This window comes from Prosopis cineraria, unplaced genomic scaffold (assembly GCF_029017545.1).
Source record: "Prosopis cineraria cultivar Desert tree isolate PC_DT_omini unplaced genomic scaffold, ASM2901754v1 PC14, whole genome shotgun sequence".
NCBI lineage: Eukaryota > Viridiplantae > Streptophyta > Magnoliopsida > Fabales > Fabaceae > Prosopis > Prosopis cineraria.
Genome location: NW_026555345.1, coordinates 23836745 through 23854595, shown reverse-complemented (window position 1 = coordinate 23854595; position 17851 = coordinate 23836745). Strand labels below are relative to the sequence as shown.

The 17851-nt window shown below is 31.9% G+C and overlaps 2 protein-coding genes and 1 pseudogene across 4 annotated transcripts; 2 read left to right on the top strand and 1 right to left on the bottom strand.

Moving 5' to 3' along the window:
* Positions 1–2829: 2829 nt before the first annotated feature.
* LOC129293921 (serine/threonine protein phosphatase 2A 57 kDa regulatory subunit B' theta isoform-like) lies at positions 2830–9294 on the top strand. Of its 2 annotated transcripts, none has more exons than XM_054932047.1 (3): positions 2830–3127; positions 3477–4785; positions 8500–9294. In XM_054932047.1, the coding sequence occupies exons 2-3, from the start codon at positions 3568–3570 to the stop codon at positions 8851–8853; spliced, it is 1572 nt and encodes a 523-aa protein (XP_054788022.1). In that variant the 5' UTR covers positions 2830–3127; positions 3477–3567; the 3' UTR covers positions 8854–9294. The 2 variants fall into 2 exon arrangements, with proteins under 2 accessions (XP_054788022.1, XP_054788021.1); XM_054932046.1 differs by having other exon boundaries at positions 2831–3127; positions 3500–4785.
* A 1242-nt stretch (positions 9295–10536) lies between these two features.
* Positions 10537–13880, top strand: LOC129292680 (protein HHL1, chloroplastic). Of its 2 annotated transcripts, XM_054930279.1 has the most exons (6): positions 10537–10890; positions 11670–11807; positions 12450–12536; positions 12668–12715; positions 12980–13122; positions 13493–13880. In XM_054930279.1, the coding sequence occupies exons 1-6, from the start codon at positions 10621–10623 to the stop codon at positions 13503–13505; spliced, it is 699 nt and encodes a 232-aa protein (XP_054786254.1). In that variant the 5' UTR covers positions 10537–10620; the 3' UTR covers positions 13506–13880. The 2 variants fall into 2 exon arrangements, with proteins under 2 accessions (XP_054786254.1, XP_054786255.1); XM_054930280.1 differs by lacking the exon at positions 13493–13880 and having other exon boundaries at positions 12980–13126.
* A 2651-nt stretch (positions 13881–16531) lies between these two features.
* On the bottom strand, positions 16532–17125 carry LOC129292231 (uncharacterized protein At5g64816-like; annotated as a pseudogene).
* Between the last annotated feature and the right edge of the window lie 726 nt (positions 17126–17851).

Sequence of the window (17851 nt, the reverse complement as noted above, 5' to 3'; positions counted from 1 at the left end):
CAATAGTGCAAGTATACATTCTTCACTCATTTGTATTAAGATAATTTAGGATTGAGTCATTATCCACAAAAAAAAAAAAAAAGAAATGAGTCATTATTCATGGTTCATATGAATAGCGCAAGTTATCAAAATTTTTATTATATACTATGTCATTTTTATTTATATATGTGTAGTTGTTCATTTTTTAATCTATTTTCAGATATAATTCATAATTGTGTGCTTTAGTTCTTTTTGCCAATATATATCCGGTAACTTTTGTACAACTGTTCTAGCCCAATAAAACCTTTAGATTACTCGTCCCATTTAATGTTATAAGACATTTTTTAAAAAAATTAAATTAAAAAATATAAAATATTGGATAAATTGGTCCAAAAAAATGTCAACAGGTTTTTGAAATCATGTACCTAGAAAATATAGTTTTTGAAAAATTGAAAGTATGGCTGTTTTTCATTAATATACAAAAAATTTATTATTAATATACAATATGTTTATTATTAAAAATTTAAAAATTTATCACGGGTTTATTATTTATAGACAACGGCATATCATTAGTAAATATAAAAAAAGTCATAATGTAAAATAAAATAAATATTAAGTTGTAAAATCTATAAATTTAAAAATAAATAACTAATAATCAATTTTTTATTATTATAACCAAATATAAAATAAATTTTAATTTTTATAAAATATTTACAATATAATTTTTTTATAAAATCTATAAATTACCTAAAAATTACTTATTTTTTAATTTTAAATAAACGAGTCTTGAATTTGGCATGGCGTCTATCTAATCAGGCGGTTCATAGTATTTTGTTTATTTAAATGAATTTAGAATGAATTTATGTATCAATTAAACTTTATTTTAAAAATAGAATTCTTTGAGGTCGATTTTAATATTGCAAAATTTCATGAATTAATATCATGACTTTATATTTAATAAATCGAAATAAAAAAAATTAAAATATAAAAATTTACTCCAACATTTTTTGCCATCCCATCAATTTACCTGCTATGAAATAAGGATTTTAGTGCTTGTTTTGTTTTGGTGTTATTTTTAAAAAAATTATTTTGCAAACCAATTTTTAAATTTTTTTCAAAAGAACAGAAAAATTATTTGATTATGTTAATTTAAAAATAATTTTAGAATTAAAAGAATAACCATGAAAATAGTCGTTAATAATTAATAGTGATAGATTATGATAATAGTTGAACAAAGTTGTTGCCAAAAAAAAGTTAAAAATTATTAAATTTAATTTATAATAATTAAATTCAGTGTGATTTAAAAATAAAAAATAAAAAAATTAAGTAGCTTGTTCCTATTTTTTGTTTTTTAAAAAAATATATAGAACTATTTGTCATGAAAAATTGGGTGATCATTTTTGTTATATGTTTAAATAAATAAATAAATGTATTGATTGGTTTATAGGTTAAATTTCTGATGATAATTTAAATATTAAAATTTTTTATATTCCCAAATATAACATCACTTGATATATTTAGAGTCGGAAATAAGGGTTGGGCTTGTAGGGCCGCCTGTTTAAGCTCATTTTTATAAGAGTTAGAATTTGAAAAACTGATATTTTTTAAGAAAATTAGGCTTTCAAGCCCAGCCCTGATAGACTTTAAAAAAACAGGCTTGAGTGACCCTTTTAGGCTCGTATTTATTTTTTCTTAAAAAATAAAATATTTTTAATTTTTAAATTAAATTTAAATTTTAGAATAAATGTTTATACTTTAAAATTAGAATTTCTATTATTTATTTTTAATTTTTAAATATTATAATTTGTATTTTTAAAAAATATATTAAATATTATAATTAAAAATTTTAGTTTTTAAAACTTTCAAAAAATAAAAAATAATAATAAAAGCTTACAAGCCTGACCCCTGAGCCTTTTATATAAAGGCCAGGCTTTAAAAAATGAAACATTTTAAAGAAACTGAACTTAAGGGCTTAAGCCCTTAAAGGCTGGGTCCATACAGGTGAGGCCTACTTGTTTCCTAACCCTAGATATATCACCTACTTGTACAGGCCTTATGTTAAAAAAAAAAAATTAATATGCCATGAGAAAATTAAACTTATATCATTAGATACTTTATCTTGAAGCGGTCACGGCTCTTGAAAATAGACATTAATATAAGGCTAAATCATGATGAAAAATAAAACTAAAGGTTATTGTTTGTAAATCCAGGTTGAATAAGTTAGGTTGACCTATAAATTAATGAATCAATCACCTAATTGATTGAGTTGATTGAAAAAATTGGTCATCCATGACTCAGCTTTAATCCTATCAAATTAGCTTCAATTCGAATAAATTTAGCCAACTCAATGGGTTAATGGGTTGACTTGAGGTCAGATTTTATTATTTTTATTTTTTGCTTTCTTCTCTTAAATATTTAATCTTAAATTAAATATAAATTTTTTAATTAATAATTTTAATGCTTTTGTATTTTATTATTGTTAGAAACTTATAATTATTATTTTTATAAGATATGTAGAAGATTTTATGAATACATTTTTCATTTACTCAAGAATGAAAGACTTTTATTTAAATATTATGATTTTTCATATGAATTTTTATTATATATTTAATCAAATTATATTATTTTATGGTTCAACCTTGTTAAAGGTAGATAAACGAATAAATCAAATTTATTTCCTTTTTTTTCAGATTTAGTTTATTCGTTTTGAAAATTTTTATCCATCGTCATCGTCATTATTATTGCTTGTAACTTTCATTTCACTCTCCAACCAGGCAATTTATATAATAAATAAATAAATAAATAAATAGGGAACACCTTGCCTTTCTTTCTCAGCTTTTTATTTTTAGATGATATATATCTTCCTTCCTCTACTCTAGGCTCACCAGATCCTTGCTTCAACAAGAATAAAAAAGATTCGTCTTTTCAATTTTCACCTGGGATTCTTCTATCTTCTACATTTTTCGCTTTTGCCTCTTGCATGCCATGTTCTTACTATTATAGTTCTTCACTTTTCTCGAACGCTTTCTTCCCATACTATGTTCGTGACGAAATAGTGAAATGCTACCTTATTTTTCTGGATCGCTCGCAGATCGTTTTGTCACTGAACTACTAATCTTAAAGGGTTGAAGAGGAAGAATGCGAACAGGTAAGAAAGCATACTTTCTACCCTCTGTCTTGAAATGATTAACCGTAAAGTGTTATTGTAAAAATTACACGCCATTATTGGCTTGGTGTGTCTGAGTTTCTTGTCTCTGCTTATTCGCTTATGAGTTCAGGGTTGATGAGTTTAAATTTCGGTGATTGATTTATCCTGAGACGAAAGGGGATTCCTTAATTTTTGTCAGGATGATTTTTTTCCTGAATAAGCGGTTCTTCTTCTTTGATGTTTTGGTTAATGCTTCTCGATGGTACCTTGTTATTGTGATTAGTTTGTGATGCTCATTCTGTTTATCTGTTGACTTTATGTGGTGTTTTTGTTTTGCTTGTGGGTTTAGTTTCTCTGATTGTGACTTTATAGGGTCCTCTTCTTCCATTGGGTCCTGCACTGAAGGTTACAAATAGCTGCGTTGGGTTAGGTTTGAAATTATGATCAAACAGATACTTGGTAAGCTTCCAAGGAAGCCATCTAAGTCAGCTGACAATCGTGAATTTTCTGGTCCAACAACAGCCTCTTTGCTTCAAACTACTGGTTCTAGAGCTGCTGATTTTGTGAGTAGTGGACCAGTGAGTTCAAATAGTACGTTTCTTCCTGGCTCTGAAGCTGCTCCCAGTTCAGCATATGGTCATGGAAGTAATGTCCCTTCTATTGTGAACTCGCAAGTGAATGGTAGTGTGGCAGTTACTCCTTATGAAGCGTTGCCAGGGTTTAGGGATGTCTCGAACTCTGAAAAGCAATCCTTATTCATCAGAAAACTGCATTTGTGCAGTGTAGTGTTTGACTTCACTGACCCCACAAAGCATATAAAAGAAAAGGAAATCAAAAGACAGACATTGCTTGAGCTGGTGGAATATGTTACTTCTGTGAGTGCCAAATTCAATGAAACTGTCATGCAACAGATTATCAAGATGGTATCTGTAAATTTATTCAGGTCACTCAATGCGCAGCCCCGTGAGAACAAGGTTTCTGAAGCCTTTGATCTGGAAGATGAGGAACCTCTGATGGATCCTGGTTGGTCTCACTTGCAGATTGTGTATGAATTTTTTCTTAGGTTTGTTGCATCTCCAGAAACAGATGCAAAACTAGCAAAGAGGTACATAGATCACTCTTTTGTTCTCAGATTGTTGGATCTCTTTGATTCAGAGGATCCGAGAGAGAGGGAATATCTGAAAACAATCCTGCACCGGGTCTATGGAAAGTTTATGGTGCATCGCCCATTTATTAGGAAATCTATTAATAATATCTTCTTCCGTTTTATTCTTGAAACGGAGAAATTTAATGGGATAGCTGAGCTTCTAGAGGTACTGGGCAGTATAATTAATGGGTTTGCTCTGCCACTAAAGGAAGAGCACAAATTGTTTCTTGTTCGTGCTTTAATCCCTCTTCATAAACCAAAATGCTTAGCTATGTACCATCAGCAGTTGTCATACTGTATTACACAGTTTGTGGAAAAGGACAACAAGCTTGCTGACACTGTAATTAGGGGTTTACTGAAATATTGGCCTATCACTAATAGTTCAAAGGAGGTCATGTTCCTCAGTGAGCTCGAGGAAATACTGGAGGTGACTCAGCCTGCAGAATTCCAAAGATGTATGGTACCCTTATTCCGTCAAATTGCCCGATGCTTGAGTAGCTCACACTTTCAGGTAACATGCTATGTTATTACACGGCAGAATTTTACAGAAAACTGTTTTCTTTGTTCTCACTGCTAGTTGTTATCTTTTAAACATATTCACTTTCCTAATTAACAAGGCAAGGAACGAGCTTTTTCAGTAAGTCAATCATATCATGATGCTGCCATATCCTTTCTCATTTTCTTGAAGCGATCTTATCTGGATTTGTTTGCAAGACGATATGTTTTGCTTGAACGGTTTAGTGGTAGCACTGAGATCACACTGTGGGAGTAATGTAATATTTGGATTTTAGTCATGCATTATTTATGGAAATCCACTCACAGCCATTTTGAGCTAACTGAACAAATGAGACTAACATTTTAAACACAAGCTTTAATATAATAGCTGTTGTCTTCAATAATGCTTTTTTTTTTTGTCACTGTTTTCAATGACTAGACATAAGCCAACTACCTTTTGAAAAGTTCATAAAATGCTAGAGAACTTATTGTTGTCTTTTTCTAACTTGACACTGACCAACCCCTGTATGTTTGGATCCAGTCATGATATAAAATAACCTTAAAAGTACATTTTCAGTTTTAAAAATGAAGAAATTGCCACATGTACTAGTGAAAAATTTTATATATTTTGTAATTAATCTATTTTAGAGAATGTACTTAGTGAGGCTGAGTCTAGAAAATGAAAAATGAAATTATAAGTTTGAATTCATTAATTAATGAAAAATGAAAAAAGACTATGGGAGGCACCTGTGAGGAGAGTAAAAAGATGCTTTGAGCCCTGTCAAGAAGGGTAGAGGAAAATCGAAGAGAACATTTTTGGAGGTTGTTGAGTGAGACCTTTTAATTAATAATATTCCTTAAAAAAAGGAAAAAATTGATCTTTTAGTCTTTCAACTTTTAATTTAACTCAGTCCCTCAACTATGATTGTGACTCAGTCCCTCAACTATGACTTGCCTATGACTCAGTCCCTCAACTTTTGAATCACTTGCAAATTAGTCCTTGAACTTTTGTTAATTTTTTTTTATGTTAGCTTATATCTCACATTAATGAACAAGAGGAGGGTATTTTAAAATAATATATGAGTATTTTTTTTATCTTTCTTATTTGACAAGAAATTTTTTTAAAAAATTAAAAAATAAGGACCGAATTATAGGTGAATCAAAAGTTGAGGGATTGAGTCGCAGTGAGTTATAGTTGGGGGATTAAGTCATAGCGAGTCATAGTTGAGGGATTGAGTTACAAGTGAGTTAAAAGTTAAAGGATTAAAAGATTAATTTTTCCAAAAAAAAAATTTAATAAATGATAGAGTACAATGGCATCATATAATCCATGTAGCCGATCCCACCTGGTGGGATAAGGCTTGTTGTTATTGTTGGTTGGCCCTTGCTATGAGGAATCTTAAGTGGTTAGTATTTTGATACTTCAAGTGGTAATAGCATTAGTTACTAAGAATCCCAATTTAGTTATATTTTCTAAGGCTTACTAATTATTGATAATCATTGGGGATGATGATTTTTGTCCTGTTGTATTAATTTTAGTACTGTCATCTATTTCCTTTGAATTAAAGAACCTGCCTTCCTGATGACACTCCTAATAAAGAATAAAATAACCATGTCAGACCTAAATATATAAGTAAAGATCATGCCTTGCCTTCCATTAAAGCTTAAAATTTGAGATTCTCTTTATTATGATTTGCTTTTTTGTTTTAAACATGTATCTCCATGTTTGGTTGTTAACAGTTATCTTTCCCCCTCTCTTTCCTTTTTTCTCTATTCCCCCCTACTTCTTCCCCTTTCCCCTTCTGGTTCCACAACACTTCCTATTTTAGAAGATGGGTCGAAAGGGACAACACATGTTAAAATTCTACCACGTACAAGTGTCTTCATCTTCTTTTGGGAAAGAAAAATGGTTTGATGGTCAACAGAAGCCCGCATAATCAACTTGCATCATTTAAGTCTTATTGAAAAGGAAGCAAGCAGAGAAAACAATCATTTTTTATTTTTCTTGGGGGAAAATACATTTATGCACTCAAAATCTTTATTTTCAATTGCAATATTGCATCTAAGCTGAAAAATTTTGCAATTGAATCCCTAATTTTTTAATCCCATTGCCTCTAATTGTCTATATTGGACATTAAATCTAAGTTTAGTTATGTGAAACTACTAAAATACCCTTTCTATTATTTAAATACCCATTTTACCTTTCCTTAACTTCCCTCACTATGGTAGTACTGAAAAATGCCGATGCCTCCATCCCCTCTCTAGCTTCCTCACATTACAATGTCTCCACCCACCTCTCCATTATAGTTAGTTACAATCAACCTCTGCCCTATGATTTTCAGAAATTTCTTTTATTTGCTTCTTGTTCATCTTCCTTTTACTACCTTAACATTGTCATTTCTGACACCACTAGAATCCTAATGATGCCCAATAGGTTAAAAATGCCAACCCCTCCATCCCTTCTCTATCTCCCTCACAGTACAATGTCTCCACCCACCTTCTTCATCATAATTAGTTACAATCAACCTCTGCCCTATGATTTTCAGAATTTTCTTTTATTTGCTTCTTGTTCATCTTCCTTTTACTACCTTAACATTGTCACTTCTGACATCACTAGAATTCTAATCATGCCTAATAGGTGCCTTTCCTTTCTCAACCACTTAGTGGACTATAGTCTAACCAATTGCAGCTTGTTTACAGAATAAGTGTAAACAAGCCGAGCATTAGCATCATGATCAAGCTTGTTTATTTAACATTGAACTAGCCCAAGCTTTAATTAACCAAAAATAGTGATTTGGCCCAGCTTGTTTATTAAATGCTCTGAATCCAAACAGTATTATGGATTATAAATATAATATACACTCATATGCGCACAAAACATTAAATTAAATAAAAAATGGTAAAACTATGCATGTGAATGTGCATAAGATTTTATTTTATTATTATTATTTTTTTTGGGGTTCAATGGTGCCAGATTTGAACTCGTGAATTGGCAGGTGAAAACACTATGCTCTCACCAGCAAGTAACAAGTTCCAATGGGAGTCATAACAAAATTTTATAAAGATGCATATTATAATGTTTTAATAATGATGCATGAATATTTGTGTTTTATCAATAATCTTGGACAAAATGTTGGATGATCTATTGGTTCAGCTAGGTTTGGTTTATGTCCAGAAACTGATTAAACCAATTAGCAGCCAATTTTAATACGGATGTGATGTTTGTGCTAATGCTGGCATAATCTTTCTGTCATCAGATCAAACTGATAACCTACGTGCTACATTGGTAACATCGATTCCCCACATCCTCCTTTGGTATTCTTTTTAAAGATTAATCTGTAAAATTATGTTTGTTGCATTTAACCATTTATTTAGAAGTTGAGTTACATCAGCCAATGGTACAAGGGGAATCATCGTCCTTATATGAATTGCTTAGGAGGAAACTTAGCTGTTCCAGCTCAATGGTGAAGTTGATGCTTTGTTATGATGTTTCCTTTATAGCTAGATAAGCTGACTTCTAAACTCACTAATAGAAGGAAGCAGTTATGTTGTTTCCAATTGAACTCTAATGGCTTTGCAGTGATTTAGAAGCTATATTCCTCTTTAGTATGGCATATATTAATAGTTAAGTCTTATTTTCTAAATTGGAGCTTCACTAAATAATTTCACAACCTCATACTTGGGATGTTTTCCATCTGACAAGATAATGACTGGATGCTTTCTTTTGCAGGTTGCTGAGAGGGCCCTGTATTTGTGGAACAATGATCACATTGAGAATTTAATCCGACAAAACCGTAAAGTGATTCTGCCCATTATCTTCCCTGCCTTGGAGAAAAGTGGCTGTGCCCACTGGAATCAGGTCGTCCAGAGCTTGACACTAAATGTTCGCAAGATTTTCTCAGATGTCGATCCTGAGTTCTTCGAAGAGTGCTTGCACAAGTTTCAAGAGGACGAAGCAAAAGTCAAAGAGGGGAAAACAAAACACGAAGCTACGTGGAAGCGTTTAGAAGAGATTGCTGCTACAAAATCTGCAAGTAGTGAGGCAATTCTTGTCCCTACAGCTATAGCCACCCAAACATCTTAAAAGAAGCAAGTTCCATGGTTTCTTATTCTGTTATTTTTTCGGTTGGCATGCTGGCATTAATGGTTCATATGCTTCAGGACGCTAGATTCTGATCTGATAGTTGCTGCTTTTCTTCGCTGTTTGTACCTGGTAAGTTTAAGTTTCTGAGGTTTGAATGGATGTTCATGGGAGACAGAAGTACGTTATGCTATGGAGGGAATTTGCTAGTTGGTTTTGAATTTTAGCAATCCCATTCATGTATTACTATTGGGTTTATTAGGAGGAAGCAGATATAGTAGTTCTGAGATATTTTACATGCTCAGACTTCTTGTTATAATATTGCATTATTTAATCTGGTTTCACGTGTATGTATTACAATGACATTTCATTCGTTAATCATTGTAGAATTTGCTTTCCTTCTGTAATACGATCAATTCAAAATATTTTGGCTAGTTGATTTTTTTTCTCTCCCCTTTTTGTCCGTTGGAAAAGGCAAGCTCCTTGATCACTGACCAACAACACTCAGCATTAACCACCATATTGAGGCCACTTTGAACAAAATGACCAATATGTAGCATGTAATGTTTCATACGTAAAAATATCTTTCGAGAAAAAGAAAATTGAAAAAAGTATATATCTCTTTTTTTTAAAAAAAGTTTTCTTTTTTTTCATGTATCAAATACCAGAAGCACTCTGTAGCTTATTGGCAAAGAATTGAAAAGAAGAGTTTTCAGAGGGAAAGGCAGAGGAGGAAGAGGGAAATTGACTCTGAACTAATTCTTTTTTAAAAAATGGAAACAGAAATACAATTTTCAACAAGAAATCAATATCAACAAAGAGCTTCGTAATGCCACTCGTCATCCTCCATCTCCATATGATAAGAGAGACGATAATCTAAGGTACAGGGGATACTATTATTTATTTAACTTACCAGCAATCAAGTTAATGGCTTGTGTATGGAATTATTAAAAACATGTATTTATGACATCATATATTTTATTTTTTTAAAAAAACATCAACTATTTTATTAATAATAGTTGAATTGAATGGCAAAAACCAAGTTTAATAGTTTTTTCTCTTAAAAAAAAACTATGTTGAAAGAGTTTTAATTTTTACATGGTTGGATTTGACTCAATTCAAACCCAAGTAATAGAACTAAATACGAGATAGATATCGCGTTGATTACTTAATTTTTTTCCCCCAAATAATTGCATTCAACTATGCCTAACATAAGAATGATGATAATTATGTTAATGTTAAACTGCAACATGCGACTATAACTTTATCTTTTATATGATAGTAAATATAATTAAATTAATTTTATTTCTTTAAAATAAATTGAATTCGAGTTGAATGATCTATAAAATAAAGAATTTAGTAAAACCTTTATAGTTTATACACATAATTTTAAATTAAATTGTACATTTGTCATGTACTAATTATTAGAATTAAGATGTCGTGTACCTGTAATATTTTTGTTAATCTGAACTTCTACTTCAGCGAACACTCCACTGTGCCTTGATCACCTCAATTAAATTAATAGATTAGTACAAATGTGATTCTCCCATCTCCCGTGGACTATAGTATGACCAAGAATTTCTCATGCATGTTCATCTGACACGTGTAAGACGAACAGGCGTTTCCACATTTCTTCTCCCTCTTCCTACTGCAAGTGGAGCTTGTGGATAAGAAGTCATTGCTTCATATTTTGTCCCTTGTACTCTAATCCACATTGGCTACGTTTGCCCGAATTGTAGTGAGAAGAATTCAGCGAAATCTCGAGAAATTATGGAAGCGACTATGTCTTTGAACGCCTTTGTTCGTCTTCCTCCTTCCACGTCCAGGTTAAACGATGACGCTTTGGTCAGGCACTCTCTGTTCTCCACTCCGGCTGTCCACAGTCCTCAGCAGCGGTGTCGCCGCCGCATGCTGGTGGTTGAAGCGAAAGGCAAGAAGGGAATGATGGCTCGTCAGTTTCAGCGGCCTCCTCCTCCTCCATTGCCCAAGATTGAGGACGATGGCAACCCTAAATTTGTTATCTTCATTCGGATGGCCAATGTTCGTACTCTTCCAATTTATACTGGCCCTTTTTCTATTATTCTGTCCATTTTTTCTTTTGTTTTGGTTCAACAGAAAATCATGCTGGGGCAGGAAATTAATTGATCTATGTTTTTAGTTTCTTATCTAGAGGTGGCGGGAATTTGAAGTTTTCCCGACTACTTGAGCTTATTGTCTGATTGACAAGTGTCGAATATAAGCTTGAGGTCTTGTTTGGGTGTTCTGAAGAGAGTATGATGAGGTGGTATGAAGTGGGAAGGCATTGTCACTCCATTGTTTGAAGGTTAGATGGAAGAACGGCATGTGATCCATTCCTCGTCTTTTGGAAGTTACAATGGTGAATTAACTTGTGTTTGCTGGATGAAATTTTCGATTTTAACTTCACCAATACAGAAGGTAAAAGTAGTAGGATGATGAGAAGATTAATAACAAAGTAGTCAAATGATCCCAAGTTCTTCAATTTGGAAAGCTTTGAAAAATTGCGTTGAGTTTGAGTTTGAGCATATGGGTCTTCTTTTTCCATTCTCTGCATACTCTTTGCCATATGGTTGTAGCTTTTACTGAATCATCAGTCACTGCTTATTTCTTTTCTATCAGATATATTACAAACAAGAAAAGGTGTCATCGTCGACTTGATTATTGTAACCCTTGGATTTGTGCTTGATCTATCTTATGGCATTCGATCAGGGCTTCTATTTCAGCTGCTGATTAAATTGTGATCTTTTTTCTGCTTGCCCTCTCATTCATTGGAGTTCAATCTAATTTATCGTTCTCGTCAGGTGTATCTTTGGTACCCTCTTAGCATAGTAACTGGTGGAACCACTGCTAAAATCATGGTTGCTGCAAAAGATAATTTTTTGGGGAAATACATTTACAAAGATACCCTTGATAGGAATCTTGCAGCAGTTATTTACCGGGTAGGTTCTTTCTCATTTTGTCTGATATACTAGTTTTTTAATGACATTATTAACTCTGACTTAAAAACTTCAGAAAGTTGAATTCATTGGTGCCATGAAACTGGTTGTTTTTGTTGCTTGTTGAGCTTTTCATCTTAGACATAAAAAGAAGCCTTCTTGCAGTATCACAACTCACAAGTATCACCTATATATGAACATGGAAGACATGCATTTTCAGTTTGTCGTGGCAATCTGCATGCCTGAACTTGTTCAGTGAAACTTATTACTGAATGCGAGAAATGTACGAGTTCTACAACATTTTATTTCATTGTAAAGTTGATATGCTGCTAAATCTGTGCTCTTTGTGCAGTTCTTGCATTCATATCATTATGCATATGTTTTGGTTGGCTTTATTGCATTGTCTCAAAAAGCGTCTATTATGAATTTGGAAGGCATGGATTGTCAGTACCAATCTTCATTTATGGACTTCTTTAGTAAAATTATTGCTGAATCAATTGACAGAAGATGCATTAATTTCGTTTACTTACAAATTTCATTTGAGAGTTATTATGCTGCAGGGCTGATGCTTATTTGAGATCTTATAAAATCATCATAATGCTTTACTTCCTCTATCTTACTGACTGCTTGCTAAACTTCAAATAGGATGAAAAGGAAATACAGAAAACTGCATTCAAGCAGCACCGAGTGCTCCGCAATGCTACTGATTTCAGATATGGCTACAAACTTATTGTAATGTTCTTATAGGATTTTACAGATTCCATATTTAATCATTTGAGCAACGGAGATGTTTGCTTTCACACCAATGTGATAACCAAGAGACCTTTTTATTTATGTTAGTTTTTCATGCAATAAATTTGCAGGAAAATGGCAATATTAGAGCTGCACTCTCTTCTTCAGATGTTATTGAGGTAATATTCCTCAGATTTTTATCATGTTGTATTTTTGTTACATTTTTCCATAACCCTAATAAAAGTAATGAACAGAAGATGTTGCTTGCTAACATTCCCATCGAGGCAAATGTCCATTATCATTGATTCGTTATCACTAAAATGTGAACCTTAGAGGCTTTTAGTTTTGTGCATGCACATTTCAAAGTGTTTGCTCTTTAGTTAGATACCATTTTATGATATTCCCCCGTAATATTTTGCTGTGCTTGCATTTCCAAATTGAAGCTTCCTACAAAAGATAAGCTTAAAACTGTACTTGATAAAGTGAAAGACTTCTTTGGAGATGCAAAGGAGTCCTTTGGGAAGATAACAGCGTTGAATTCTACCACGACTGAGGAGTCAGAGGAAGATACAGCAGAGAAAGCTAAGTAAGTTATGTTTTAATTTAGTGCATGTTCGTGCTTACCATATAATGTATGTTCACGTGATGATAAGGATCTAGTCTCCATTGGATGACACCTGGTTCCTACTCTTACATTTCCAGATCATTGCATGTACGTACATTATATGATGCCTAAGTGTCTGTGTTCTCAGGAGGGAACTTTAGATTCCCTTTTCAATTTTGAAAATTTCCTTATGCCTGAATCATTTAATGACATGCTTTTGGGCCCTTTGTTCATACTGAGTCTGGGATAACAGATGAGCCACACATTTAGTGGTTTACACTTTACAAATAGCATGGCTTTCATATTATATTTTGTTATGAAGGTTTTATGTGACTGTTGTTTCAATGTCCAGCGTTAAAGGATGAATGTATAGCTGGAAACAATTGCTTGACTTGTTATCTGCAGCAATTAGCCCTTCTGAGGTCATGAAGCTTCATCTGGTGTATATAAATAGACTGCTTTACTGGGAAGCTGCTATACCCAACATCTTCTCTATGAACACCAGCTTCTTGACGCTGATCAGAAATTCTATGGTTGGGGGAACTGTTGTACAAAATTACTGAGTTGTGAAATTCCATGCGTTTTGTTTGACACGAATTTGTTAAATTTATTTGAAGACTTGTTATCAACCTGACCATGCATTGGAATTTTGGTTCACTCAGTAGAACTTTGAATCTGCTCATGCGATAACATTATCATGTAAGACTTCTGTTTACAATGAGAAAAGGCTATTTGAAATTTTTTTACAAGCACATGTAGAACTAGCAGTGGCCTCAGCATATACACTATAATTTAGGGCAAACATGACCACAGCTACCTCAAAATTGGTAATTAAGTATTTTTGCTTCTCAACTTCTGGTATTTTACATTTTTTTTTTTTTTGTGATGCAGTATTCTCCTCAAATAATTAGAAACAATACAATGTTGCTTTCACTATTAACAAATCTTAACTTTTATGATCACAAAAATTATAAAAAGATCTAGAAAATTATCAAAAAATCCAAAAATTATCTTATACCTTATAAGAAAACAAATGTCTATTGAGTTCCCTAGATTATGAATAAATATTACTCCCTCCGTTAAAAATATAAAGTATTTTTAATCAAATTTACTCCTTAATAAAGTAATTATCTAGTTTTTAAATAACCTTATTTTTTTCATATTTATTCTTATTAAACACCTTACAATAAATATAAAGTCATTATCAATAGGGACACTTTGAAAAAAAAAAGAAGACAATGATTACACCTTGAAAGATTAAAAATGTTTTACATTTTTTAACATTTAATTTCTCAAAAAATGCCTTATATTTTTTAATGGAGTAAGAGACAACTATTATTTCTTACATGTATAAAAAATTCAAGATATCACTTTGACCAATCACTTTGATTGGCTGTGGAGTGATTATTGAATCACCATTTTTTGCAAACCTGGTAAGTAAGGAATATAATATATATTTGTTTCAAAAATGTCTCGCTAAAATACTAATACTTTAATATTTAATAATTTAATAATATTATTTTATAAGTCTTCCCCTGAAATTTATGAATCCCTAAAAAAATTAACAGTTCAACTAATATATTAGAGTTTTATACGTAAACGTGCTTTTTCACATTAACTAAGTTATAAATTTAAATAGTGTGATAAATTATGTTACTTCAAAAATTTACAACCCAACTAATGTGTTCAAGATTAAATAAATATATTTTTATAGTAATTGAATTATAAATTAAAATAGTGTAATAATTTATGAGGCTTTTTGTGAAATTTTGAAGTCATCCTTCATATATTTATAATTAGTATGAAAAAGAAATTCACTCATAAATCAAGCATATCTACAAATAGTTGAAAATGCAAAAATGTCCTTTAACTTTATTTTTAGCCCTTCAATTTTTTTCTCATTCATTCACTTTACAATACAATAGTATGGGTGTTCAATTTATATCTATTTTGATTGGCCTAATATCATCTCAATTATATATAGTGGGTCTCATCCTAACTCAAAAGCAATTGAAATGGAACTTTGTGAGACGGAATGGAAAAAGGGTTTGGAATGCGATGAGATATGGGACTATCATTAGAATGTCATGTCGCTTCCCAAATCTCTCTCTCTCTCACAAAATTTTTATAATTTTTTATTTTAAAAATATACATTAATATATTAATTATATTAATATAATTTATATTTATATTAATTGTATCAATTATAATTTCAATACTTGTAATTATTATATAAAATTAAAGTTTTTTATAGTTAAACAATTTTAATGACATAGAATAAATTGGGTGATATCATTCTTTGTAATATATTAATTATATTAATATAATTTTTTCTTATATCTATCTATTTAATAAATTTATTATATCGCATTTCTTACTTTATTTTTGAAAGAGTAATTAATTTAACACATCTCAATTAAAGTAAAATAATAATAATTTAATGTTATGCTTGATTTGTTTGTTGTTGCTGTTTTTATACTCTAAAGATAACTTGTAATTGCTATCATGATATGTGTAACTATAATTAGTATAATTCAATAATTAATTTTAAATTGTGTGTATTTATGTACTTATGTTTTTTAATTTTAAAAATTAATAAATCATATGATTTAAAATTTTAATAAATATTATTATTCAAATCTTTCTCTAACATTATCTGATTTATCAGAATGATGATTTTTCATCCCAATTTCGAACGGAACGGGATGGGACGGGATACAAAATAAAAATTTAATCTCAATCTTTTTTTGAGGCAAGACATGGGATAAAGATATCTCGATTCCGTCCCGTGAACACCACTATAATATAATATGAAAATACTTGAAGTTTTTTTTATTTAAAGTCATAATAAATTGCAATTTTGCAAGCAAAGTTTAAATTTTAAATCATAACTTTTTGAAAAAAAATTGTATATTTAAAATAAAAATTTTAAGCATAAATATCTCCAAAACAGAATCTTCAAATACATACTTTAGGATTGAGAACACCTTGCCAAGCTAACTACTACATTCTATGATAGTTCCCCCTGTATGGTCATTTAAGCGACACATTGCTGGATTGACACTGCCGAACAAAGTTTATAATACACCGGAACCCTCCAAGCTAACCCAAATATCTGCTGATTTCAGTAATTTTGAATGTGTTTGATTGTCAACTAGAAATTGAATAATCTCTTCTCTTCTTCCTTTTTTTTTTTTCCCTGAGATATATATAATATACGTTAAACAATAAAAGTTCTCAATGTAAGTGCTTGTGCGTGCATTGCAGACTGAAACCAATAAAGAAACAAAACCAAGGGACACATAAGCAAGGGATACAAATAAAGCAAGCAACACATAAATGATCAAACATGAGAAGAGAAGTTGATTGCGAAAGGATACACTGCAAAAAGCATCTGTTCTTTGTCTAATTGTCTCAGTATTCTCTGAGGACCATAGTTCTGAATAATGCAGAATAAGCTCACCCATCTACAAGCATTTAGCATTTAGCAATGATACTAAAAATGGAGTTACCACGATGCCAAAAGACATCAACAACCATTCCAAAACTCGGAATCTCGAATCAGAATATCAACACATACTTCTCTGCATGCAAATTCCTAGGAAGAATGAGATTCAGATAGTTTTAGGCATTCACTCTGGCACCTCCGAAGGCATATGTCATTCCAATTAGGTACTTTGATGTTGGTTAACACACACAGTACGAGCACAGGCATCAGCACATGCATCAAGCTCAGAGACACCACAGACAGTAACACAAGTATCAGGAATGGGGTCTTTCGAGAACGAGCCGACCTTCTTCAGCATCCTCTTTGACGTGCAAACCCGCCACACACACAAAAATGTCATCAGAACTCTTCTCCCCTTCCCCTTGCACTTTTTCAGCCTCTGCTCTTCAGCATGCCTTTTCTTCCACTCTAAAAGCTTGTCCTGCAATGACAGCCGGGATTGCAGCCCCCCAACAGAGACCACCACACCTCCACCATTACTAATATGCAAGTTGAGCTGCTCTTTCACACTATTGCATATGCTGTACACTTCCAACAAAACAACAATGAAAAACCTATGAAGTTTCCAGGTGACTTGTTAATTCAGATTATCCACACACAGTGATAAAAGAAAAATTATAAACACGAGGAATTCACTGCCAAAATCTTTCATGCATCATTATTTCAAATCTAAAGCAATATAAATTACTCAAGGTTTTTTTGGGGGGGGGCATATCAGGAAAAGCCCACACCTGATATCTCATTTTATCAGAGCATAAATGTTTGGAACTCAGCTCTTGAAGCCAAATTAGGCCAAAATAAAAGCACTTGAAACAAAGGTATTTAATGCTATAGACTTTTTACAAAGTGTTTCAAATGAACAAACAATCGCTGGTAGAAAATAGCATATATTTTGGACTGGAGGGAGTATACTATAGGTACAGTGAAGAATATACTAGGAAGTAAGAAATAAGAAGAGAAAGTTCATCACTAACAATAATGGTAACATTGAAATACGCCTTCAGCAAATACGAAATACGTTACAGTTAAATGCATCAGAATACAAATAAAATGTAACCTATCCTTTTGAGAAAATGATGAAAAACTCACGATATCCAATCAAAGATTGATCACAATTCCTCATGCTCGCTTATACAAACTAGGCTGCTTTTTATAGGCTCTACTTACCCACCACCGTCACCAGACCTTTCTTAATATTCCTAT